At 42.0% G+C, this 25756-nt stretch overlaps 1 protein-coding gene across 3 annotated transcripts in view; it reads left to right on the top strand.

The window, feature by feature from the left end:
* Positions 1-25756, top strand: part of LOC125298618 (NACHT, LRR and PYD domains-containing protein 12-like) — a 47923-nt gene that overhangs the window by 10958 nt on the left and 11209 nt on the right. For 2 of the 3 annotated variants that reach the window (XM_048249412.1, XM_048249411.1), the window contains 6 exons: positions 330-443; positions 693-1225; positions 1379-3134; positions 12656-12826; positions 23586-23756; positions 24202-24354. In XM_048249412.1, the coding sequence (XP_048105369.1) occupies positions 330-443; positions 693-1225; positions 1379-3134; positions 12656-12826; positions 23586-23756; positions 24202-24354 (2898 nt within the window). The remainder of the gene's footprint in view (positions 1-329; positions 444-692; positions 1226-1378; positions 3135-12655; positions 12827-23585; positions 23757-24201; positions 24355-25756) is intronic. The other variant, XM_048249414.1, reaches the window with a different exon arrangement.

Raw genomic sequence — 25756 nt, 5'->3', positions numbered from 1 at the left:
TTGCTAGACTAGCCCTGGCAGCAAATGTAATTCGCTGCCGCTAGGGTGCGTCGAGATTTCTAGGCTAGCCCTTTTATACAACCCCTGGCAAAAAATATGGAATCAGCACTTTTGGAAGATGTTCATTCAACTGTTTTAATTGTCTTAAATTACTAAAATCATGTTTGATTTTTTTAACTGTGTGTGTGTTGGATGTTTGGATGGCTGTACATGTGTCTATGTTGAGTTTGCGTATGGGTGAAATACAGAGTGCAGACATTAACCTCAGTAAGTATTGTGAAAGTGTGTTGGATCAATCTATTGTGTATTTTGTCTCCTTATGTAACCAGACCACAGTCACAAAGACCAGCATCTCCAGTGCCCAGCTGTGTGTCCATGAAGAGTGACTGGTCCATGGGAAACCCTCTCAATTTCAGCAGTGGGCCACCACAGTCTGATCCAAAGTGAGATTTCTGCTTTTGTATCCGTGTGTTTGTGTGTGTGTTTGGTCTTTAGTAAACAACTCTGTGTACTTTTTGAATGTCAAAAAGGCTTCTTAACAACAAAAATAATGTTTTATTACACATTCTTGTCTGCACTTCGACTGTGGTACTTCTGAATGTGTTCATGACAGTGTGTAGACATTGCTATTGGCTTTATTGTTGTCTCTTCAGAGTGAGTAATTTTCATTTTGTGCATTGATGTCTCTTTAGTGTTTTGAGGAAGGTCCTGACCCAGTATCAGTTCAGATGTGGAGTGTGTGAGCAGTTGCTGAAGGACCCAGTCATCACCAGCTGTGGACACAGTTTCTGCAGGCAGTGCATCAGCAGATACTGGAGCCAGTCTGGTCCATCAGGAGACTACAGCTGCCCCCAGTGCAGAAAGAGACCAAGAACACAACTCATTACAAACCCTAGTATAACTATGGCACAACCTCACCTATACCCATCTACAGTCATGGCACAGCCTTCGGCATACCAACACAGTGAAATGGCACTTCATCTGAACACATCTGCAAACATGGCACAAATTCCTCCATACCCACACACAGACACTGGGCATCGTCCTCAGTACTCAAACTCAGCCATGGGGCAGCATAATCATCCACACATCCAGCACCCTCTATATCCACACATCCACACAGCACAGATCTCTCCACTGTCTCCTTTAGATGAGCACACCGTCATGGGAGACAGCACCCATCTGCAAATTGAGCATGCTCCAGTCAAAAGGGCCAAACTAACTGGTGAGTTTTGAAGATGTATGTCCAAGTGATGGATTCATACTGAATATAAAGACCATGTATTTAAAAGAAATCAAAATGGTTCATCATCTAATATTGTTCTGCTAAAAATGTGCTTTAGAGACACTGACTGTTTGTTTGTTTAATGCCAAACAGATGTCCATGTCCGGAAGAAAGTACTGATGACCCATAAAGCCAGCATGAAGCGGAGATTTGAGAGCATATGTGAAGGCATCATAAGGTCAGGGACTCAAACACTCCTGAACAAGATCTACACAGAGCTCTACATCACAGAGGGAGAGAGTGAAGAGGTGAATAATGAGCATGAGGTTTGGCAGGTAGAGTCAGCATCCAGGCCACAAACTACAGAGGACACAGCAATCAACTGCAATGATATATTCAAGCCCTTACCTGGACAAGAGAGACACATCAGAACAGTCATGACCAAGGGAATCGCTGGCATTGGAAAAACCATCTCAGTGCAGAAGTTCATCCTTGACTGGGCAGAGGAGAGAGCTAACCAGGATGTAGATTTCATGTTTGTGCTTCCGTTCCGTGAGCTGAATTTGGTCAAACATGATCAGTACAGTCTTCATAAGCTCCTGCTTGACTTCCACCCTGAGCTTAAGGAGCTACAGGATGATGAATACAAAGACTGCCACATTGTATTCATCTTTGATGGTCTGGATGAGAGTCGACTTGCGCTGAATTTCCAAGGAAACAAGAAACTGTCTGATGTGACACAAACATCATCAGTGGATGTCCTGATGACGAGCCTCATTCATGGAATTCTGCTTCCCTCTGCTCTCATCTGGATAACCTCCCGACCAGCGGCAGCCAGTCAGATCCCTTCTCAGTGCATCAGTCAGGTGACAGAAGTACGAGGATTTAATGACCCACAGAAGGAAGAGTACTTCAGGAAGAGGATCAGTGACCAGAATCAAGCCAACAGAATTATCTCACACATTAAGGCAACCAGAAGTCTCCACATTATGTGCCACATGCCAGTCTTCTGTTGGATTTCAGCCACTGTCCTTCAGCAAATACTGGAACTGGATGATGGGAAGGAAGCCCCCAAAACTCTGACTGAGATGTTCATACACTTTCTGCTCATCCAGATCACCAGAAAGAATCAGAAGTATCAGGAGGAAAGTGAGACAGATAGACAGAAGCTCCTGGAATCACACAAGGGTGTCATATTGAAACTGGCAGAGCTGGCTTTCAAGCATCTGGAGAATGGCAATCTCATGTTCTATGAGGAAGACCTGAGAGAGTGTGGCATTGATGTCAGTGAAGCCTCAGTGTACTCTGGTGTGTGCACTGAGATCTTCAGGGAGGAATGTGTGTTTCACCACAAGAAGGTCTACTGCTTTGTGCATCTGAGCATCCAGGAGTTTCTTGCTGCACTGCATGTGTTTGTCTCTTTTCTGAACATCACGTCTTATTTTGACTTGTTTGAGTTATTGATGAGAGCCATGGATAAAGCTTTGGACAGCAAAAATGGACACCTGGATCTTTTCCTCCGCTTTCTTGTAGGCATCTCAGTGGAGAGCAACCAGGTCATTTTAAACGGCTTGTTGACAAACAAACACAGCAGCTCAGAGACCATCAAGAAAACATGTCAATATATCAAGGAACTCAAGAGGAAGAACCCATCTCCTGAGAGATACATCAATCTTATCCACTGCTTGTTTGAAATGAATGATCATTCCCTACATGAAGAAGTCAAAAAATATCTGACATCTCCCGATGGCTTCTCAGGTGAATTGCCACCTGCCCACTGTTCAGCACTGGCCCACATGCTTCTGATGTCTGAGGAGGTGCTGGATGAGTTGGACTTGAGCAAATACAAAACATCAGAGGAGGGACGATACAGACTGGTATCAGTTGTGAGATACTGCCAGAAAGCTCTGTGAGTATGACAATACATCAAGATTATTTACAGTTTCTCTATGCATCCCGTATACAAAAACTTCCAATCATATATTTTTAATAGCTTAATAGCCATTTAATTGTTCAAATTAGGAAAATAAATTAGTCAGTTCCACCAACATTGGTTGAGTAGCTACCCTGAACTCTACAAATGGAATAGATGGCCGGAATTTGGGAGCAGAATCTCACTGTGGAAATAGGAGTGCTTGTACAGTGTGCAGAGCCAGGTTGAAGTTTTGAAAGTTTGTGTTAAAGCCAGGGCTTTGAACCGGTTCAAGGAACGAAAACGAAAACCGGGAACTTTTTGTATTTTACAGGGAACAGGAATGAAACCGGAAACGTTATTATTTTTTATGTTCTGGAACAGGAACACTTATTTAAAAATAATGGTAACCGGTTAATACCGGTTTTATTTCGTTTCTCAAAGTTTTCGTTGCCTAAAAAAAAAAATTATTATTTTCCTGCGCACGTTACCATGACGGCTGAGGTTCACTTCCTGTGTGACATCAGACATTCGCTGACTGAATGGAGAGAGAGCGGTGGATTACAAAGTCTCCACTCCACATCTTAAATAAGAGGTACATTACGATCCATCGTTAATTAAAACGCTCATTCCAAACACAATAACAATAGCTATATTTGTCGACTCCACGTTAATGATGGACTAGCGAGCATTTGGCTAAATGGCGCCAACACCTCTGTTTGCCTAATGCACAGATGGCTTGTTACTGGTATGAGTAGGCCTACTGGATGGTCTTTCCCCCCGACAGTTGGAATTTGTTGTTGCCCGAGTGGCATAACCACGTGTCTTAATAATGTTGTTACGTTTGTGTGGAAATTTTATCTTTTAACAATAAACTACACATTTGAAATAATTGTAGGCCTATTTAATTATTATTATTATTATTATTAATAATATAATTATTATTATTTAATAATGGTTGTAATATTATTACATTTGGTTTAAGCTGGATGAGAAAGATGTGACATAATTCTATGGCATTAAACAGCTGACAGGAACGAAATTAACCGTTCCGGGAATAGTATTTTTTTGTTCTAACCGGTTCGGGAATGTCAATTTATTGGTGGAACTCATAACCGGAAACGTTATAATTCCGTTTCTGTTCGGAACAAACCGATTGGGGAAAAAAATCGGTTCAAAGCCCTGGTTAAAGCTGACCAATAACATTTATGAGGAATATTTTTAAACTGAATGTGTTAAACGAGATCCTTGAAGATGCAAGTATTGCTGTGAATCTTGATAGTTCAAGGAATATAGCTCTGCTGTTCCAAACAACAATGCATTAAAACCTAATTTTTACATTGCCTCTTAAATGCCATATCACATCCTTCTGATTGTTATTTTATTCATTCATTAATGAAACTTGTTTATTGTGTCTGGAACATACTACAGTGCCTAAAGTTAAAGTTTGTAAGTCAAAAGTTTAAATTCAAAGTGAAAGCAGGTTTCTACAAAGTAATGTTAGTTAATTAAAGCCTTCGGCCGCAAAGCATGGAGAATTTTACTCCATTTTTATTTGAAAAACTGCTCAAGCTCTGTCACTTTGGAAGGGGATCAGGTGTGATATTTATTTGCCAGATGAATGAATCAAACTACAGTGGGCATCGCTTTCAAATGGCCACTTCAGTCGCGCATTACGAGGCGTGAAGCTTTAGTACCACTTTCAGCCACTGTGCGTCGCTCTGCCACTGTACATCGCTCTGCCTGCCGCCCCTTCTGAAAAAGCTCGATTTACCTTGATTTAGGCTACTTGGGTATGGCTTAAGGCTTGACTACACGGTGGTAACGAAAATCGAAATCGAAATTTGCTGTCTACATTATTGTCAGTGTTGGGTTAACGCAACTACGCAAATCAAAACAGCGGTGTGATAATTGAGCCAGTAGAGAAATAACTGTTCAGAATTAATCTGTAGCTTTGGGTAGGCTTCTGCGACGTTTTTAACAGGCTACGCTATAGAGGCTTAGACAACTATGACCCACGTTTTGGTTTCGTAAATTAATTTGCCCTACTTCTTGACTGCAATGTAACATGCTTGACATGTCATTTTTATTTTTCTGTACAATAAACAAATAGTTACATCTGCTTTATGCCGCAGAATTACATTCATACACTGTGTGCAAAATTATTAGGCAAGTGAGTATTTTGACCTTATTGCCATTTTCATGCATATTTTCCAACTCCAAGCTATATAAACTTGAATGCTAATTGGATTTAAGCATTATCAGGTGATGTGTATTTGTGTAATGAGGGAGGGAGTGGCCTATAGTGATCAACACCCTATATCAAGGTGTGCATAATTATTAGGCAGCTTCTTTACCTCAGACAAAATGGGCCAAAAAAGAGATTTAACAGACTCTGAAAAGTCAAAAATAGTAACATTTTCCCTTTCAGAGGGATGCAGCACTCTTGAAGTAGCAAAAATATTGAGGCGTGGTCACCGAACAATCAAACGTTTCGTTGCAAATAGTCAACAGGGTCGCAAGAAACATGTGGAGAAAAAAAGGCGCAGATTAACTGCTAGAGACTTGAGAAGAATTAAACGTGAAGTTACCAGGAACCCATTAACCTCCAGTGCTGCCATATTCCAGAAATGCCACCTACCTGGAGTGTCCAGAAGTACAAGGTGTTCAGTGCTCAGAGACATGGCCCAGGTAAGAAAGGCTAAAACACGACCACCACTTAACAAGACTCATAAGTTGAAACGTCAAGCCTGGGCCAAGAAATATCTGAAGACAGATTTTTCAAAGGTTTTATGGACAGATGAAATGAGAGTGACTCTTGATGGACCAGATGGATGGGCCCGTGGCTGGATCACTAATGGGCACAGAGCTGCACTTCGAGTCAGACGCCAACAAGGTGGAGGTGGGGTACTGGTATGGGCTGCTATTATTAAGGATGAGCTAGTTGGACCTTTTAGAGAGAAAATGGACATAAAATCAACTCCCAAAACTACTGCCAGTTTTTAGAAGATACTTTCTTCAAGCAGTGGTACAGGAAAAAGTCTACATCCTTCAAGAAAGCCATGATTTTTATGCAGGACAATGCTCCATCACATGCATCCAAGTACTCCACTGCATGGCTAGCCAGCAAAGGCCTTAAAGATGACAGAATAATGACGTGGCCCCTTTCTTCACCTGACCTAAACCCCATTGAGAACTTGTGGGCCCTTCTTAAACGTGAGATTTACAGTGAGGGAAGACAATACACCTCTCTGAACAGCATTTGGGAGGCTGTGGTTGATGCTGCGCAAAAAGTTGATCATCAACAGATAAGAAAACTACCAGACTCCATGGATGGAAGGCTCATGACTGTTATTGAAAAGAAGGGTGGCTATATTGGTCACTGAATATTTTTTGAAATGTCAGAAGTGTGTATTTGTACATACTGAGTTGTTTATGTATTATTCTTACTCTAAGAAATGAAAATAAACAAGTGAGATGGGAACATTTTAGCTTTTCATTTAGTCGCATAACAATTCTGCACACTAATAGTTGCCTAATAATTCTGCACACATATATTATATATTATAGATATTTTCCTGATGAAGCCAAAACTCACTTTTCCTCTGTTAAATATTCAGATTTGAGGTGTATTAACATTTTTGATTGACTGGGAAAACTGTATTTGTTCAACGATACAATACATCCTCAGGAATACAACTTGCCTAATAATTTTGCACACAGTGTATTTGGAACTTACATAGTCCAATGCATCGTTACACTACGTTAGTGTTTCCCAAAACCATAGTAGCAACGAACGTTCGCAATCACTATCGTAAAGTTGTGTAGTTACAACTACACCTCTCGACCTGTGGTAGAATGCTAGTAGAAGCATAGTTCCAGGGATCTTCATGTCAAAGACGTCACTGACACCAGTTATTTGTTTGCAAATTAATAATTATAAATGTATAAATATATTTAGGTTTCTAATATTTACACTTCTAACCACCATACATCCATATTTTAAAATTGCCCAAGGCAGAAAATACATCAATTAAAAGTCAATTTGCAGCCATGTGCACGTAAGTAAGTCACCTGCAGATAATAATAAGGTGGTGCGGACTTTTTGACGAGTCAGCTGAGAATATGTAGCCTTTGATTTTCATGGGGGGAGGGGGAGGGGGGGTCCTTGTTAGTTTACGCAAACCAAGCCAAGAAGGCTGATTCTGATTTTGATAATATGATCTGCACAAAAGATAAACTTAGGTAAACAACGATGTCAATATTGTTGTCAAAATCTTAACCCAGATTCAAACTCTTGGACAGGGGACTGGTAACTGCTGTGCAACGGCGGCTGTCATCTGTCGGCCTTAACGCAATGCGCCACAGAAGTATGTGCAGGTGCCCGTTCACGTGCTACTAAACGTCATTAACCACCTTAGTCCAGACTACTTAAGTTTGGAAACTATCATGGTCCAAACTTACAGTACTATGTAAGTACGACAGTTTTGGGAAACAGTCGTAACTTACATGTTGGTTAGTTGAACGATGCATCCTGTTAATAAAAGCTAACCTCCGTGGTTATGCGGAACGCACCCCAGATCAGCTTGTAGGCCATTAGCAATCTGTTTATTTTATTTTATGAAGCCTACACAGTAGATCACATGCCACATTCTCACTTTCAATAGACAGATGCAATAGCCATTGGTCAAGTATTGAATATAAAGCAATTAAGATAGTACCCTATACAAAGAGTACTTCATACTATCATAAAAATTTGTTAAAACGAATTGCATTTTGCAACTTGACAAAACACTGGATTAAATATCGTAGGCACAGGGGAAAACTTGTACATCCATTGGCCCGTGGGGAGATCACATGCCAGTGGCCTCTCCCTTCAGTGCTATGACTCGTTCGGCTGTGAGCTTGTTTCGCCAAAAAAACTCTATTGCAGATATCAATGCGTCTTTGTTCATGGGTTTGGCCTAACAGCAGAGGCTTAGACAACTATGACCCACGTTTTGGTTTCGTAATTTGCCCTACTTATTGACTGCAATGTAGACAATTGACTGCTTGACAGGTTATTTTTATTTTTCTGTAAAATAAACAAATACATCTGCTTTATGCCGCAGAATTACGCACTTGGCCAGCCTATAGAACGGGCACATTTTGGAGAGAATAGAGAATGTACGCACGCAAGAATCTGTAGGCTATTTGTGGCTGGTTACCAGCAAACAATGTTTAATGCATTAACTCAAGACGTCAAACATTTTCTAAACAATACAAACAGAAAGGATGCAGCAGGCAGCAAATGTAGAAGAGTCATTTCCAGTGGAAGAACAAAATGCTGAATGAAGCCCAAAGATATGAAGGCATATATGGCAAGTTGTTATTTTTTGAAGACGTAAATGGTTGGGCTATAGGCCTAGTTTGCAAGAAGGAGACATAAAGCGTGAGTATGCCACACTATCCACAGCTGTGGTAGCGGGGGGTAGGAGGATTACTGTTAGAGCAGGATTTATATAAAATTCTTCAACAGAAGGCCTGCCTCGAATGCAGGCTTGCCCAAAAAAAAGGCCTGTGGTTTGCGCAGCCTACAGTAAGTAGGTCTTAGTGAGTTAGGAGTCCTCTAGACTTCTTTTAAGCTGTCTCAGAGGTGGAAAGTTGCGTTCGGGGCAGGGCCAGATTAACAATTCATAGACCCTTGGGAACAAATGTCTGATGGTCCCCCCTGCCCCCCAGCCAACGTGAATCGGGCGGTCAGTTAATAACTTAGGCCTATCGTGAAGATTTGTATTGCCATTTAAGGCACGAGCGCATCTGTGAGGCCAAGCCTCACCAAGTAGCCCGTTTGTTTACAACTAACATTACATTTAATTAAACTGCTTATAGGCTATGCTGAAATAGTTTCAACATTTTGAACATCAGTGTCGGGTGAATTAGGAAATGCCATGGCTGAAAGCTGCTTGGGATCCCCCCTGTCAAGCAATAACCATACAAAAAGTTAAAAACAGATGACATGATGCGGGGCCACTGACATAATGCTAAATAATATAGCCTAGATATTCCAATATATTCAATACATGTGTTTATTTTAGAGGGGATATTCGAAGTTCATTTTTGAGCAATTTTGACAGCCCTAGTCCACTCTAGGCTACGCCAATCGTCTATTAACACCTTCCACCTAACCCCGGTGAGTGGGGGTCGCTATAATGCTTGTGAAATAGCACCATTGAGTAGCCTATGCGAAATAGCCTTAAAATCGCTCCGATGGTTGTGTGCCTTCTGGTTTCTCCACCTACTGGTTTCCTTGTCAGACATTCACAAACAAGTTGTTTTAGGCGGTTTGAAGTCGCTTTTCATACGCCATGAGCGCTCGGCTACATTACAGCCACTCGGACAAAAGACATGTAAAAAAATATATGTTTTGAAAACTAGCATTAAACTGGATTCGATCACGCAAAAGCAACACACACGTGACTCTCTCCATCCTGATTCCCTACTCTTTGAGCCAACTAATATGTTACGTGAATCAATTAACTATTGTAGGCTACCATTAATTAATAACGTAAGCAACACCCAGGTAACATGTTGTCCAGGCTATCTGAAACAAGGGGTTGCCTCTCATCTACAACAACTGGTTACCTTGGGCAGCTAGTCGTCAGTGCACTGTGCACAGTAGGCCTATGCTACTCTTTGTGGTTGATCAACTAAAAATAAAAGATGTATTTGGTGATGACGTTATTGTAGCCTAGTAGACCTACATTCTGAGAAATTAAATGGTACGAGAAACGATCTACATAGCGCACCAGACCGCGCATGAAGCTGTCTGCGTGTTGTAGGCTAGATTTGCGTGAGTTCTTTCTATCTGCTTTACTTTTGTGAGTTGCGACCACCTAGGCCATACATGGGCAACATACGGCCCGCGAGCCACATCCGCCCTGTGGGCTTTCCCTGACCGGCCCGCGTAAGGTCCGTGAAAGAACAATAGTCAAGAGCCTAGCATAGAGATAGTGCACGCAAATCAATATCGTTGCTTTTATTTTGAAAGCGACTGTTATTTGTACGCCCATACATTTGTGCGTGGATGCATATGATGTAAACACCCTCACTGATGTGCTGGTGAATAGAATTTATGCTTCTGCGTCGACACAATGCAGTTGCCTTTAAGTCGGCGTAAACCTTTCAAAGTTTTGTGTCTCTTATGTCTGCGTCGCTCACCACCGCAAAGGTTGTCAGAACGAACTCCTGCTGTTTGTTGGCGATTCGAAGTGTTAATTTCAAAACGTTACTGGCAGATAGATAGTTTACATTCGGATAACCCCGTCATTGTAACCAAAATATGTCTGAGTTTATTTGCAAAGCTTATGTTAGAGAACTAGTATGATGCTACTACCCACAGGTTGCTTGAAGCAGCCGGCTCAACACTCAGGGTGAGTTGACCAATCACAGTTTTGTGCATACTGTTAAAGCAAAGCAAAGTTAAAGCAAAAACATAGCCTACATTTTTAAAATAGTTTTCTTTGTGCATGTTGATTAACTAATGACAGCCTACTATTGTCTGCTCCACATTTTCATAGTCTAATTCTGCATAGAGTTAATTAAATGATGATAATGATTTAATGATGAAATATTGCTGAGTGTTGATGAAATGGTGGCACAGGCCTATGGTTGTACTGACTCCTTCACATTTTCATGGCCTAGCCTAATTATATAGATATTGTAGTACTTTTTTATATCAGTCTTTGAAAACTGAAAAAAAATGTCAATGTCAAAAAATAATTTTCGAGACTGAGGATTAAATACTGGAGATAGATTAAATAGCCTATTGCTGTTTTTCCTTTGTCTCCCTCACATTTTCATCTGTTCTTACGAGTAGTAAACAAAATCATATGATTTACTTAATGTTATACAAGAACAGAATAGAATTGGACAGAGTTAAGTTCAGACTTGAGTTCGGTATTTTGGGTCCGGCCCTCCTCAACAGTCCCAGTTTGTCATGTGGCCCCTTGGGGAAATTAGTTGCCCACCCCTGACTATGTTATAGACGTTCTATGAGGTACCAGTGTTTAGCTGTGTCACAATACAATAAGCTTTGTCAGACTACTTTTAAAATAATATTCAGGGCTATATACATTTTAAATATTCGGGGGTTGAAGACCTGACAAAGCCTTGCGTTAATTCTTCAGGTGGGAAGTGTCAGGAATTTTCATACGAGAGACGCTCTCATTGGTGGTTAGTATATGGAGTAGGGAATTGACAGCAACATACTGTATCCAATCACATTATGAGAGATGCTGAATATAACATAAACTGCAATGTTTGATTTTAAATTAATGTAAATTTAGCCGGGACTGTAAGCTGGCACACGTGGGTGCTCGATGTTTTCAGTGGGTGCCCGAGAGACGGAGCACCCACGGTATCGGCGCCTATGACAAGCGTATCTCGCGGTTGCATCCATTACAAACAAACATGCAATGTGAACGTCTGGGATTGGGGAGAGAACTAAATGCTCTTCTGAATAAGCACAAAGTCAAGCCTTTAAATGAAAAACACTCTTTAATAATCAAAAAAATAAACGCTAATGAAGTAAACTTGTGACCATCAAAAATCGTTTATCACCTGTAACTCCGTGATAACAGGACGTAACAGGAAGGCATTTGGCTGAGCAACGGTTAATATGCTCTATATTATGTCCAAATGATGTCTGTCTATCATCGTTGCACTCGGAGAAAACCAGAATGTTTAATTTGTCCTGCGTTTCTTCTACGGCTGTAAACGGGATTCACTCGCCGTTAACCAAATATTTCTTTATTAGGGCAGGGCAGGCATATTTCTGGCTATTAAATTATTTCTAAACCAGTCTTCTAAAGTCTGTAGTGAAGTCTGTGTAGGGTTTTCCAGTTCCATTTCTTTTTACGAGACACCCTGCTCACTTGAGACCTCTACCGGTTGTTGCAGTGTCGTTGCAGCGTCACTGGAAAAATACAAATTAAAGTTGTGTGATGCCGCGTGATCCCACGCGCGGACCACGAGGGAAGCTGGCCAAGTCAAAGCACTACCCACTGTAGAACTGTGTTAGTTTGTGATAAGTGCATTCAAACTTCCCCTGACTATATAATTATATATAATCCCCTGACTACAGTATATAGCACATTATTTCATCAGGAAGCTTCTCCACACACATCCCCAACATACTTTCAGCACACTGCCCCCAATACAACACACAGCTTCTCCAACACACAGCACACTTTTCCTTGTCATCCCCAACACACACACCAAGACCCCCTGTTGCTTGAGCCTTGGATTGGGTGCTTCCTTGTTGGTGCCCCCCAATCTTGTTGGTGCCCCCAATCCTCCCCACCTTTCTTATGCAGCCCTTGCCACTTAATCTACTAAACCCCTCTTCTACCCCCCAATAAATGTACAAATAGGCTGACACCAGACATGATTTCACTGCATGTCTTACATCCAGTAACTAGATGCATGTGGCAATAAACTTCCTTGTAATTTATTATACTCTTTTGCCTCTGTTGCAGACTTGCGGACTGTAAGCTAACAGAGAAGTCCTGTGAGATTGTGGCGTCAGTTCTGCAGTCTGCAAACTCCCCTTTAAGAGAGCTGGACCTGAGTCAGAATGACCTGCAGATATCAGGAGAAAAACTGGTCTCTGCTCTCCAGAGTCCAAACTGCAAACTGGAGACACTGAGGTCAGTAATATTGTTGACTGTGTTGACAGTAGGGATTTTTTGGATTTTTTTAGTGCTGATGCCGATACCGATTTGTTTTCACCAGCCGTAGCAGATGACCGATACGGGCTGCCGATTTTCTTGAGCCGATATTTGGAGCCGACACAATGATGATAACAAATGTTACAAGTCTCAATTTAAAAAGGAACATTTATTAAACTTATGGATGGGTGCACTGCATAGTTAACTGTGCAAGGGTAAAAGGCTTTCATCAACATCTACAACACAGCCTTGATGATGCATTGCTTGCTGACATAATTTAAGACATAATTCAGGTCATCAGAAAATGTCCCTTGTCAACACATTTAAATAATTTAAGAAAACAATAAGCCTGAAAAGTAGCCATTGAAATAAAGTACTTCATTTGTAATGTAAGACTGCCATGATTTCTACATAAAATAAAATGAGCATGTCTAAGGCTAATATGCCGCCTAATGTGCAAATACAACACATAGTAGGTCTAAACGAAAATGTAAAAGAAGCTGCCAGATTTGTCAACCACAGCAGAGGAAAATCTTGTGGTGACAGATGCACATTAAGCAACAAATTGTTCAAGTTTCTGTTCTAAACTGCATCAACGTTAAAAGGTATAAATATTCAACCATGTATAAAACATATCTCAAAGTTTTAAAAGATCTCCTTCAGGTGGCGCAGCACTCATATTGCTGTGATGCGTCACGCATGTGTCCCACTGAGTGAGACAGACTTCTGTTTGGTAGCTGACGCTGACTGAAAAACTCAACCACCTTTGAACTGGATTGATAATGATAACGTCAGCAAACAGCTCTATACACAAGTAACGTGGAACGGATGAGTGCTGTGCAACCCTAGATGGTCCAGATGGATGGAGTAATGAATGGTTGGTGAATGGCCACCATGTCCCAACTAGGGATGGCAAAAACTAAACATTTTCTTGACCGACCACCGAGCCTCATTAGCCGGTTGAAACCGGTTAACTGATTAGTTTAAAATATGCTACGCTATTTGAAATAACAGCCATTTCGAGCCACGCCTGCAATTTCGCAACTCTGTCACATCACCGCCCTTCCACTCACGTCACTTTTTTTTAAAAATCCCCTACAGTGCGAAACATGAGTCCCGCAAACGCGTCACCAAGGAGCTTGTATGTAATCGGAGGACAAATGGCTCTTTAGTTTCGAAATGGTTTGGCTACAAGGTGATCGCGTTGAAAATAAAGGTGTTTGTCTAGCGTTAGAAGCTCATTTGAAACATTGCTGCAGCTCACTTAAGAAAATGACAGCTCCGTAGAGACGCGGCTTTAGTTTGAGGTAGTGCTGCTAACAATAATAAAGAAAGATGATGATCATGATCACCTTATCTGTTACCATTGATGATACTTCCTGAAATGTAGATGTAATATATTTCGAAATCTAAGCCCATCTTACGCGGAATGTTGCCTAATAGACTGCAACACGATAAAACTAATGGATAAAACAGGCACCTTCAGAATGTGTAAAAGACGCAAAAGCCAAGGCAGGTCTAACATTCTAATAGCGGACAGAACAACTCTTTTCTTTAATTAATTGCGTAAGCTCTAGAAAGCCCTCACCGCTTACAAAGTCAAGGGACAGAATGTCTTTTTCAATCATTCCGCATATCTTTTGGGTAATAGTCTCTGAGCGCTGTTTGTCACATTTCCTACCAGCTAGCATAGATGACACGGTAGGTTGGCTTTGGCTGCCTTTCTCACCCGAAGAGGCTTGAGGGTGACGCGTTTTCAAGTGATACATCATAGATGATGTGCTACTACTGTATTTAAGTACTGTACCACACAAGTGGCAACTTACATCTGTGTCATTCTTTTAGAAGAAATGGTCCCACACACTACTTTTCTTTGCACGCTTCATCCGGTCATCTGGCCAGGCTCTATCCTCAAGTGTTTTAGCCTGTAGTCTATACTTTTTGCAAACCTTGTGAGCGCGCGAACCCAAATGCTGTGATCTCACGCCAAATGTATTGGTTTATTAACCCTTTAGCCGCCAGGGTTTAAAAAATATAAATTGGATTTTTACATCAAAATTTCAAAAGGCCATGGCTTGCAAGTGGTCAGAGATAAAGTCCTACTGTAAATGTGAAAATCACTGAGTATGACCAGAAGTTTATGAAGGGGGTAAATTTACTCATCTAATTGGCATATTATGACATCACTGGATGGCAACCACTGTGAATTATGCACATTTCAGTAAATACTAGATGTTGAACATATTTGAGCAGTTTTACTTTCTTTTTTTGTCATTTCACCGACATAACAAATGAACAGGAAAACAGTCACATGTAAACCAACAATAGTAAACTATTACTATAATCACAAACCCTATGCTACTATACAATAAAGTAGCCTGGTCAAATCAGTTTCATATCGTGGGTGACTTTGAAGTTCTTCAGAGCCCTATTTTTACAACCCCTGCTGTCTATACCACGTCCATTGCGGACACTATCATCACTATTGTCACTGGCACCTCCAGCTATGTTGGGCAGAGGGTCGAAATAAGCATGGTATGCTTAGTAGACACTGTCGAAAAAGACACACCTCCATTCACAGACGCTCCGTGACTATCAGTCAATAGACAATCGATCATATTCTCCAAAAGGCAGATATTCTCCTTCAGAATCAGAATAGGTGAATAACAGATCCAAGACTTCATCACACGTGAAATTTTTCAACATTTGGTGTATTTCTGCTTCAATTTGTGCAAAACTATGGCCCACATCGCTTCCGCGTTATGGAGGAAATGCACGTCTTCTTCGTGTGTTTCTCGCGAGCTTCCTGAAAAATTTGAAAAAAAAGGTTGAGCTTGAATCGAAGCTCCGGGTGTCTGCCAACTAGTGGTCAAGAGTACAAATGAGATTTTACACTGTACTCGCGTCTATCATCTGTTTTATTCAGTAATGACGCTTGTCGCAATATTGCGACATGGGCGGTTAGAGGGTTAAATACAAACAGGCGAGTTATGGAAAAATTGAGTGTGAGGGATAATTTGTTCACTTCACACAAAAAGATCTTGGCTAACTGTAGTAGCGTTTAGTCCACTGTCTATAATAGCCTAATTTAGAGATCACTTTTTTTTTACCGACTACCGACGGTCAAACAGTCATTGGTTAACATCCCTAGCCCCAACAAGGCTGAAACGTCATCAAGGAGGTGGTGGAGTCATGTTTTGGGCCGGAATCATGTGGAGAGTGCTGGTAGGCCTCTTTAGGGTCCCTGACGGTGTGAAAATGACCTCGGCAAAGTATGTAGAGTTTCTGACTGACCACTTTCTTCCGTGGTACAAAAAGAAAAACCATGCCTTCCGTAGCAAAATCATCTTTATGCATGACAATGCACCATCTCATGCTGCAAAGAATACCTCTGGGTCATTGGCTGCTATGGGCATAAAAGGAGAGAAACTCATGGTGTGGCCTCCATCTTCCCTTGACCTCAACTGTGGTGTCAAATTTTAATTAAATAATACAAACTCAAAAGAATTTTAAACAACGTAGACGAATACTGCAGACGATGGCTTTAATGCATTCAAGAGCATTGGTTCATGAAGCAAGTTACCAGCATCCTGTCTTTACACAGCTTATATACCCCTTTTCAGTAGCATCATTTGTTTTTGTTTTGTTTGTAACTCAGAATAGAACAGAGCTCCTATCGCCTTCTTACCATTTTAAGTAATGCATATGTGCCTAGGTATTCATTGTATATTTCTACAAGTGACCTCTGACCCTGCTTGAACAGCCACTTAGTCTGCCCAGTCTCTCTAGGCATACATGTCCTTATAAGTAAACTCCTGGCCCCAAGCATGTGTATGTCTTAGCTATAATTTCCCCTGCTGTTTCACTACATGGACCTCAGACAGTTTTTCCCAGTGTACAGAATATATTTTGATAAAACTAAAGAATATCTTTCCATAAAACCACGACACAACCCTATTGAGAACCTTTGGCGCATCATCAATCAAAAGATCTATGAGGATGGGAGGCAGTTCACATCCAAGCAGCAGCTCTGCGTGGCTATTCTGACATCCTGCAAAGACATTAAAGCAGAAACTCTCCAAGAACTCACAAGTTCAATGGATGCAAGAATCGTGAAGGTGATATCAATGAAGGGGTCTATGTTAACATGTAATTTGGCCTGTTAAGATGTTTTTGATTGAAATAACTTTTGATTTAATTTATATGACCTCATAATGCTGTAAATTCAACAAATTACCATTTTTAGTTCTTTACAACCTTTAAAATGTCTTGAAACTCTGTTGTGCATAATAATTAGGAACAGTGCATTTTGAGCTTTTTTATTTTTGAAAAAAAAATGCTGTTATCATTGGGAGGTTTGTTCAATACAATTTGAATTATACTCTAACATTTGATGACTTGAAAATTATACTGACTGTCATTTGCATCAACTATTTAGGAAAATCTGAGAAAAATGTAAGTTGCGTAATAATTTGGAACACAGTGTATGTCCCGATGTACAGATGAGTCATATAAGATTGATCTCAAATCTCGGTGAGATACTATTTGATTTAGGAAAATGCCTGTCAACTGGTTTCGGGGATACATTTCAACATACCATGATCCAGTTTTCTTCAAGGCTATTAACTCTAGGCCTACTCTACAGATTATGACTCCACTCTACAGATTATGGACTCCTAACGTTAGTTGGATTATGTATTAACTGTATAGGACTAATGTTATTGTTATGCTATTTTCCACCGTGGATGCAACTCAAATGTAGCCAGTGAGTGCAAACCCACGTCATTCACTTTGTTGTATCGTTCATTTTGACAGCAAAGCTTTTGCATTTGTGATGTAACAATAATGAAAAGTGGACGAAGGTGATTAACCATCAGTGTTTGATGTAACACAAAACAGTGATATGTGATTTCGTAAGTGGTAGCCTAACTCCAATTCAGTCTGTGTCCTTATAGAGCGGAGTAGTCTCTAACTTCGCCATTTGCCAGTTTGGTTATTGTGACCAGTGTTTCCCACAGAATTGAATTCCATTTGTGGTGGTTGGTTTGCAGAATTGACTTGAATACAACAGTTTTTAACAAATTAGCACAGCGTGGTTATGATGCTAACCAGATTTAAGCACAATTTAGTACAACCTGGAAAATCATTGTGTGGTGGTCAATGTTGATATTGTGGTGGGCCACCACAAATAAGTCAATGTATGGGAAACACTGGTGACGAGCAAGTTTACCTGTGCAAGTTCACCGAGCACAGGCACCGACAAAGGCACAATGTGCCGTTCCACCATATCTGTTATCACCGGCCATTGCAGAAAACGGCATCATGCCATACGGGGCAGAAATCGCCTTAACCTCCAGCAACTTAAACGGTCCTCACCGACAGAAACCTCCTTCTCCATGGGCTTGTGGAACTGTCAATCCGCAGTCAACAAAACGGACTTCATAGCTGGCTATGCCAACCACCTTTCATTGGAACTCCTTGCTCTCACTGAGACTTGGATCAAACCAGAGAACACTGCCACCCCGGCTGCACTCTCCACTAACCTTACACCATCCCACACCCCTCGCCCATCTGGACGAGGAGGTGGGACGGGCCTGCTGATCTCCAACAAATGGAATTTCACCCCGCTACTGCCTTCAAACAAATATGTCTCATTCGAATTCCATGCCATCACAGTGATCGCCCCAGCAAAACTCTACGTGCTGGTCATCTACCGCCCTCCAGGCCAACTAGGCGACTTTTATTGACTTAACTTGACACTCTGCTATCCTCCATCCCTGAGCATGACTGTCCGCTTCTTGTTCTCGTGATATGAACATCCACTTAGATGCCCCAGGCTCAGTGGACTTTTTGGCCCTGGTCCACTCCTTTGACCTCGAACTGGTTCAAAGCCCACCGACTCACAAAGCTGGCAAAGAGCTTGACTTGATTTTCACTCGGAACTGCAGCACAGACACCCTCATGGTGACACCTCTCCATCTTTCTGACCACTTCTTCATCCAGTTCAACGCCAGCCTGACAGAACAGCCTCGGCTCCTCAGCCGATGGTCACGTTCGCAACATCCGAACCTGTCTCCAACGCACTTCTCCTCTGTGGTTGCCTCCGGTCCCACCTCCACTCAACACCTTCTCCTCTCTGGAGGTCAATGAAGCCACTGACTCGGGCTCTGCTCCACACTGACCTTGTGTCTAGACGAGCTGTGCCCTCTTACCACAAGACCAGCTCGATCCAAACATTCTCATCCATGGCTAAATGATACCCCTCCGATCGCAGCGCACCAAACTCAGAGCAGCGGAGAGGAAATGGCACAAATCCAAACTAGCTGGCGACCTCAAAACTACCAGACACTCCTGACCTCCTTCTCAGCCAGCATCACTGCTGCTAAGACTGCTTTCTACAATGACAAAATCAACAGCGCTACAGACACTCGAAAACTTTTCTCAACCTTCAAATCGCTACTCAACCCTCAGCTGCCTCCTCCTCCATCCAGCCTTACTGCAGATACCCTCGCCTTTTTTTTTTACAAACAAAGTGGCGGCAATCAGCAGTCAATTCTCTACATGCCCACTCAACGATCTGACTCAGATACCGCACTCCTACAACCTCTAGGGACTGCTGGAACATCTTTTTCAGCATTCACGCCTCTCTCCGAGAGTGAAGTGTCCAGACTCCTGACATGCAGCCGCCCTACCACATGCTCGCTGGACCCTATACCTACGAGCCTACTTCAGTCCATCAGCCCGACCATCGCTCCAGCTATCACACATGTGATCAATGCCTCGCTAACCTCCGCACATTTCCAACAGCGTTCAAAATGGCCCGGTAACACCCGTTATTTAAGAAAGCTTCTCTCAACCCTGCTCAAAGTCGAGAACTACCGCCCTGTCTTACTACTGCCTTTCCTATCCAAAGGCATTGAACGAGCAGTCTCCAAACAGGTCTGACTTCCTTTCACAGAACAACCTTCTGGATCCAAATCAGTCTGGGTTCAAAAGCGGCCACTCTACCAAACGGCTCTGCTGTCTGTAACAGAAGCCTTAAAACAAGCCAGGGCGACCGCTTTCGGTCATCAGTACTCATTCTGCTTGACTTATCGGTTGCCTTTGACACGGTTAATCACCGTATCCTTCTCTCTATACTTCGCTGACATGGGAATCTCGGAGCTGCTCTCTCCTGGTTTGAATCCTACCTCACAGGGACGCTGTTTAACGATCATGGCTTGGTCAGCTATCTGCACCTCACCATCTCACCACAGGGGTCCCCCCAGGGCTCAGTGCTGGGCCCCTCCTCTTTGCTATCTACACCACCTCCTTGGGACAGATTATCCGTTCGCGACGGCTTCTCATACCACTGCTATGCAGGCGACACACAGCTCTATCTGTCCTTTCCACCTGACGACCCCCTGGTTTCAGCACGGATCTCGGATTGCCTTTCAGACATAGCTACGTGGATGAAGGCACACCACCTCCAGCTGAACCTCTCAAAGACTGAACTGCTGGTCATCCCAGCTAAACCTACCATACACCACGACATCAACATCAAATTTGACTCCCTGTCTGTTTCAACGACCAGGACTGCAAGAAATCTAGTTGTTCTCGACAACCAACTAAACTTCTCAGATCATGTTGCCTCAGTCGCCCGGTCATGCCGTTCAAGCACTCTACAACATAACGGAAAATCAGGACTTACTTGACTCAAGATGCTACCCAACTTCTGGTTCAGGCAATAGTCATCTCACGATTTCGACTACTGCAATGCCCTCCTGACAGGTCTCCCAGCCTGCGCAGTGAAACCACTTCAGATGATCCAGAACGCGGCGGCGCCCTGGTCTACAACTAACCCAAAAGGGCACATGTTACCCCGCTGCTCATCCAGCTACACTGGCTACCTATGGCGGCCCGCATCAAATTCAAGTCTCTAACGCTTGCCTACAAAGTAGTCTCGGTTCTGCTCCCACCTACTTGAATGCCCTCATACAGACTTACACTACCTCCAGACCGCTGCGCCCTCTGACGAACGACGCCTAGCTCTACCACCGGTGCGCTCAAGCCAATCCAAACTTTTCTCATCTGTTGTTCCTCGTTGGTGGAACACACTGCCAGTTCCTACAAGGGCAGGGGACATCCTTTTCCACGTTCAAAAACTCCTGAAGACCCAGCTCTTTAAAGAACATCTACTCTCATAGCAACACTTACAACAAGTCTTACTGATCCTAGCACTCACCAGCCGTTTTAAACTGACAAGTAATCTGTTAAAATACAGCACTCACCAACGCACTTATTCTTACTGTACTCTAATGTGTTTTTTTTTTTTTTTTTTTTTTAAACTGTCCTAAAATTGTGAGAATTGTTCTAAAACTTACTGTTTACCATGTTGTTAGTCGCTTTGGTTAAAAAAGCGTCAGCCAAATGTAATGTAATGTAATGTAATGTAATCTGACCTAAATGACACAGGCAAAAACAATTTCAAGCTCCCACAAACGCGCTAAATCAAGTTAACATGGATCTGTTTTTCAGTTAGTGAAAGATGTGTAAAACTTATCCTTTTGAAGGCCTACTAAATGGCTTGGGCAACTGTACCAAGATAACATGGTAGCCAGCAGAGGTGGGACCAAGTCACTGTTTTGGCAAGTCACAAGTAAGTCCCAAGTCTTAGCAGTCAAGTCCAAGTAAAGACAGAGAGGGGCAAGTCAAGTCCAAGTCCCAATCTTTTTCAAGTCCTGAACAAGTCATCATGTACTCTTCACTTAATAATGCCATTGTTAGATTATTATTGATCATAATTTTAACATATCTACAATAATCTACAGGGTTTTTTATAAATAAAATATGTTCAATGTTTCTGTCTTGTATGATATACAGTGGGTGCTATTTAGAAATTGTTGTTTCACTCACGCTCCGCGTGTTTCACGCAGCTGCGTGAAATGGATTACAACCGTCACCACTAGGAGGCAGCTTAAGTCCGCTGCGGCCAGAGCCGTATATGGAGCCGTATATAGAGAGCCATATATACGGCTCTGGGGTGCGTTTCCCAAAAGCATGTGACTTGCCAAAACTACGTTAGCAACTAACATGGTTGAAACTATGTAAGTACGACCCAACTGTTTCCAAAAACGATAGTTTGAACTATGGTGGTGGAACTTACATAGTCCGATGCATCGTTATACTACGTTAGTGTTTCCCAAAACCATAGTAGCAACAAACATTCGCAACCACTATCGCGTAGTAAGTTGTGTAGTTACAACTACACCTCTCGACCTGTGGTAGAATGATAGTAGAAGCATAGTTCCGGGGATCTTCATGTCAAAGACGTCACTGACGCCAGTTATTTGTTGGCAAATTAATAATGATAATTAGATATAGGTTTCTAATTGATATTTATACTTCTAACCACCATACATCCATACTTTAAAAGGCCTTTTGGGACAGCCGTGGCCCACTGGTTAGCGCTTCGGACTTGTAACCGGAGGGTTGCCGGTTTAAAACCCCGACCAGTAGGCACAGCTGAAGTGCCCTTGAGCAAGGCACCGAACCCCTCACTGCTCCCCGAGCGCCGCTGTTGTTGCAGGCAGCTCACTGCACCGGGATTAGTGTGTGTTTCACCTCACTGTGTGTTCACTGTGTGCTGAGTGTGTTTCACTAATTCATGGATTGGGATAAATGCAGAAACCAAATTTCCCTCATGGGATCAAAAGAGTATATATACTTACACACTTATACTAAGGCAGAAAATACATAAGTTAAAAGTCAATTTGCAGCCACGTGCACGTAAGTCAAAGTCACACACTTGCAGATAATAATAAGGTGCACACTTTTTGACCAGTTAGTTGAGAATATGTAGCCTTTGATTTTAATGGAGTGGGGGGATTCCTTGTTAGTTTATGCAAACCAGGCCAAAAAGGCTGATTCTGACTCTGATAATATGATGTGCACAAAAGATAAACTTAGCCAACGATGTGAATATTGTTGTCAAAACCTCGACTTAAATTCAGACTCTTGAACAAAAAAGCTAACCTCCGTAGTTGTACGGGAAACGCGCTCCTCGCTGTGGCATCGCTGGTGGGGACTGCCCGTTCGGCGATCCATTTGGCAGGAGCAATGAACTGTCAACGCATTTAAAGGAGAAGTTCGGTGTGATATTGACCTAAAGGGCTCTATCTTGCACTCCAGCACAATTGACTTTGTATAATCGCAGCTGGTTTGTGGCGCAAGCAGGTGGAAGACTTGTTATCATGCATACACTCTCATTTAGTAGCTGTTTGATACCCATGGAGTTAATAATATGCTATTTAGGTATATATATTTTTTGGTGACATTCATGGTCCAGTGCATGTAGCGTACTACAGACAATTTTGACATTTAAACATGACATGTATATTTGTATTTGTTTGTCTCTAGTTTATATCAGAAAGTGACAAATCTGCGGCCACATCTATCGAAGACTCGTCATCAATCGTAAAACGTCATCAACGCAGCCAGTTAACATGGGAGTCAGTTGCCACGTAACACCGGGAAAAACTATTGGCGAACGCAGCACGCGTAAAAAACGCAAATATCGGCCCGATATATCAGTCGATCACTAGTTGACAGCCACACACTATTAAAAGAAGAATGTGTTAACTAATATAAAACTAAATAATATAAAACTAAAATAACAGCATCAGTGTTTTACTCTCACTTTTCCTGCAGATTTAAACATGACACTTAACCTTTTTATACTCTTTTGCCTCTCTTGCAGACTTGCTGGCTGTAATCTAACAGAGAAGTCCTGTGAGATTGTGGCCTCAGCTCTGCAGTCTGAAAACTGCCCCTTAAGAGAGCTGGACCTGAGTCAGAATGACCTGCAGATGATAGGAGAAAAGCTGGACTCTGCTCTACAGAGTCCAAACTGCAAACTGGAAAAACTAAGGTCAGAAATATTGTTGACTGTTTGTCAGACACTGGTATCAAAAGTAGACTGTGTTAAAGGTGCTCTAAGCGATTTTGGGTAATGCCACTTGACGTTCAAACAAAACAGCTACTCCCTCCCATGCAATTGAAACTCTCCTATAGGTGATTGGCTGGAACAGTTTGTTATGTTTTTATGGTCCAGGCTGGACCAAGTTTTTTTTGTTGCCGTTTTTGGAGCCTGGGCTGTACACAGAGACCGCATTTTTTACAGTGTATTCGGGGCACAGGTAGCTAGCGGATGGTGAGGTGATGTTTGCAGTATGTGACAAAAAATTTTTAGCTTAGAAATCGCTTTGAGCACCTTTAACCAGACAATACAAGCATTGTCGCTTTACACTTGGTAGATGTATCATCTTTGATTTCAGTATTTGTGATTCTGTTTTACATGGCTGATTTTTTTACAGACTTGTTGGCTGTAAACTGAGGGGAAGATTTTTAGCCTTGGCTCACCAGGGGGCAAACTCACACCTAAGAGAGCTGGACATGAGTGACAGTGAGCTTCAGGACTGTGGAGGAAAACTGCTCCAACAGCCACTGAATCAAGACTGTAAAGTGAGGTCAGTACTTCTTTGCACATTGCACAGAGGTTGGTGCTTGCTCAAACAGTTTTTAACAACTGCTTACACACATTTTCAAAACTCTACGCACAGATCTAATTGTTGCTCACACAAAATCCAAAATGTAACAGATCTCCTGCAATTTGAAACACAAAATATTATAAGAACATCTCAAAAGCAAGAATTTGTGTCACGTATGTATCATTCCGAATAACCTTTCTTTGAATATTATTCAAAAGTCCAGGCTTGGAACGTCACCTGCCCACACAGTGTTAGTTAGTCAGATGTTATGAATCAGTGTCTCCTCTGTATAATAGGCTAGACCTACTAGTTGATAAAAATAATTTTCATATCCATCACTATCTAACCTTTTATGTAGCCTAAATTACCGAAACATTGTGTGAGATAACATAGGCTACTAGAGACACTAGGAAGACTACGAAAGTAGCAGTGCTTCATCTGTGCTTCCCCCCAATATCCCAAGTCAATATCTGCGTAGTAAATCGCCTCGTCTTAATTTACATTGCCATTTGTACTCGTGAATATGCAGGCCACAAGAAGTAATTAGGTAGAAGTAAAAAGTACTTACTGACAAAAAGTAATTTTGTTGGCTTACTTCTACTCACGACATGCTATCCGGTGACAAAATTCCATTCACTTTGCTAAGCTAGCGGGGGCGCTGCTGGACTAATCTTCAGAGAGACGTTGAAATATATACACAGCAAACATGTAAGCTATATTGGAACCCAAAATCTTGTTTTTTTCCGAATAATTTGCTGTTGTGAATACAATATACAATACACAAACAAAAAACAAAGCAAACTACCACCACTGCATACAGTTGGACAGAAACCAACCAGCTGTTTTTTCCAAAGACTTTACAATGAAATTGTGGTGGAAAATCCAGAAAGCCATCCAATAAACCTCCAATTAGCACTCTGGTAAAACCCGATCCAAGAAGAGACGTTGAGACTAAAGAGAGCTGCCGTTGATCACAAAGTTTTAATTCACAAGTACTGACAATGGACCAAGCCTGACAAAGTCTGACCAAGTACCTCTAAGCAGTAAAGTGAATCAAAGGTATCTGCAGATAAGCAGTTCCCACAAGAAGGTGTGCACGATCTGAAGTCCTAAACTGCTGTGCCTCGCCTTATGCGCGAAGCACAATGTCTCAGGTCCTCCTAGTTTCCATACGTCACATGTCCAATCTGAAGTCAATGTTCCTCCCATCAGCATATGATTGACATGCTGATGGGCCAATCCTCTTTTACGTTGGTCTCTGTTCCTCTTTTACTAGGGGCTACTGTTCTAATGTTGGCTTCTTTTATCATGTTTATGTGCTGGTTTTCTAACTGTTCAGTGGCCTTAGGTACTTTTTGGCATATATGTGAGTACATGACTG

Source organism: Alosa alosa, chromosome 7 (assembly GCF_017589495.1).
Source record: "Alosa alosa isolate M-15738 ecotype Scorff River chromosome 7, AALO_Geno_1.1, whole genome shotgun sequence".
NCBI lineage: Eukaryota > Metazoa > Chordata > Actinopteri > Clupeiformes > Clupeidae > Alosa > Alosa alosa.
Note: the sequence above shows the minus strand (reverse complement) of the source record. Positions and strands in the feature narration are given on the sequence as shown.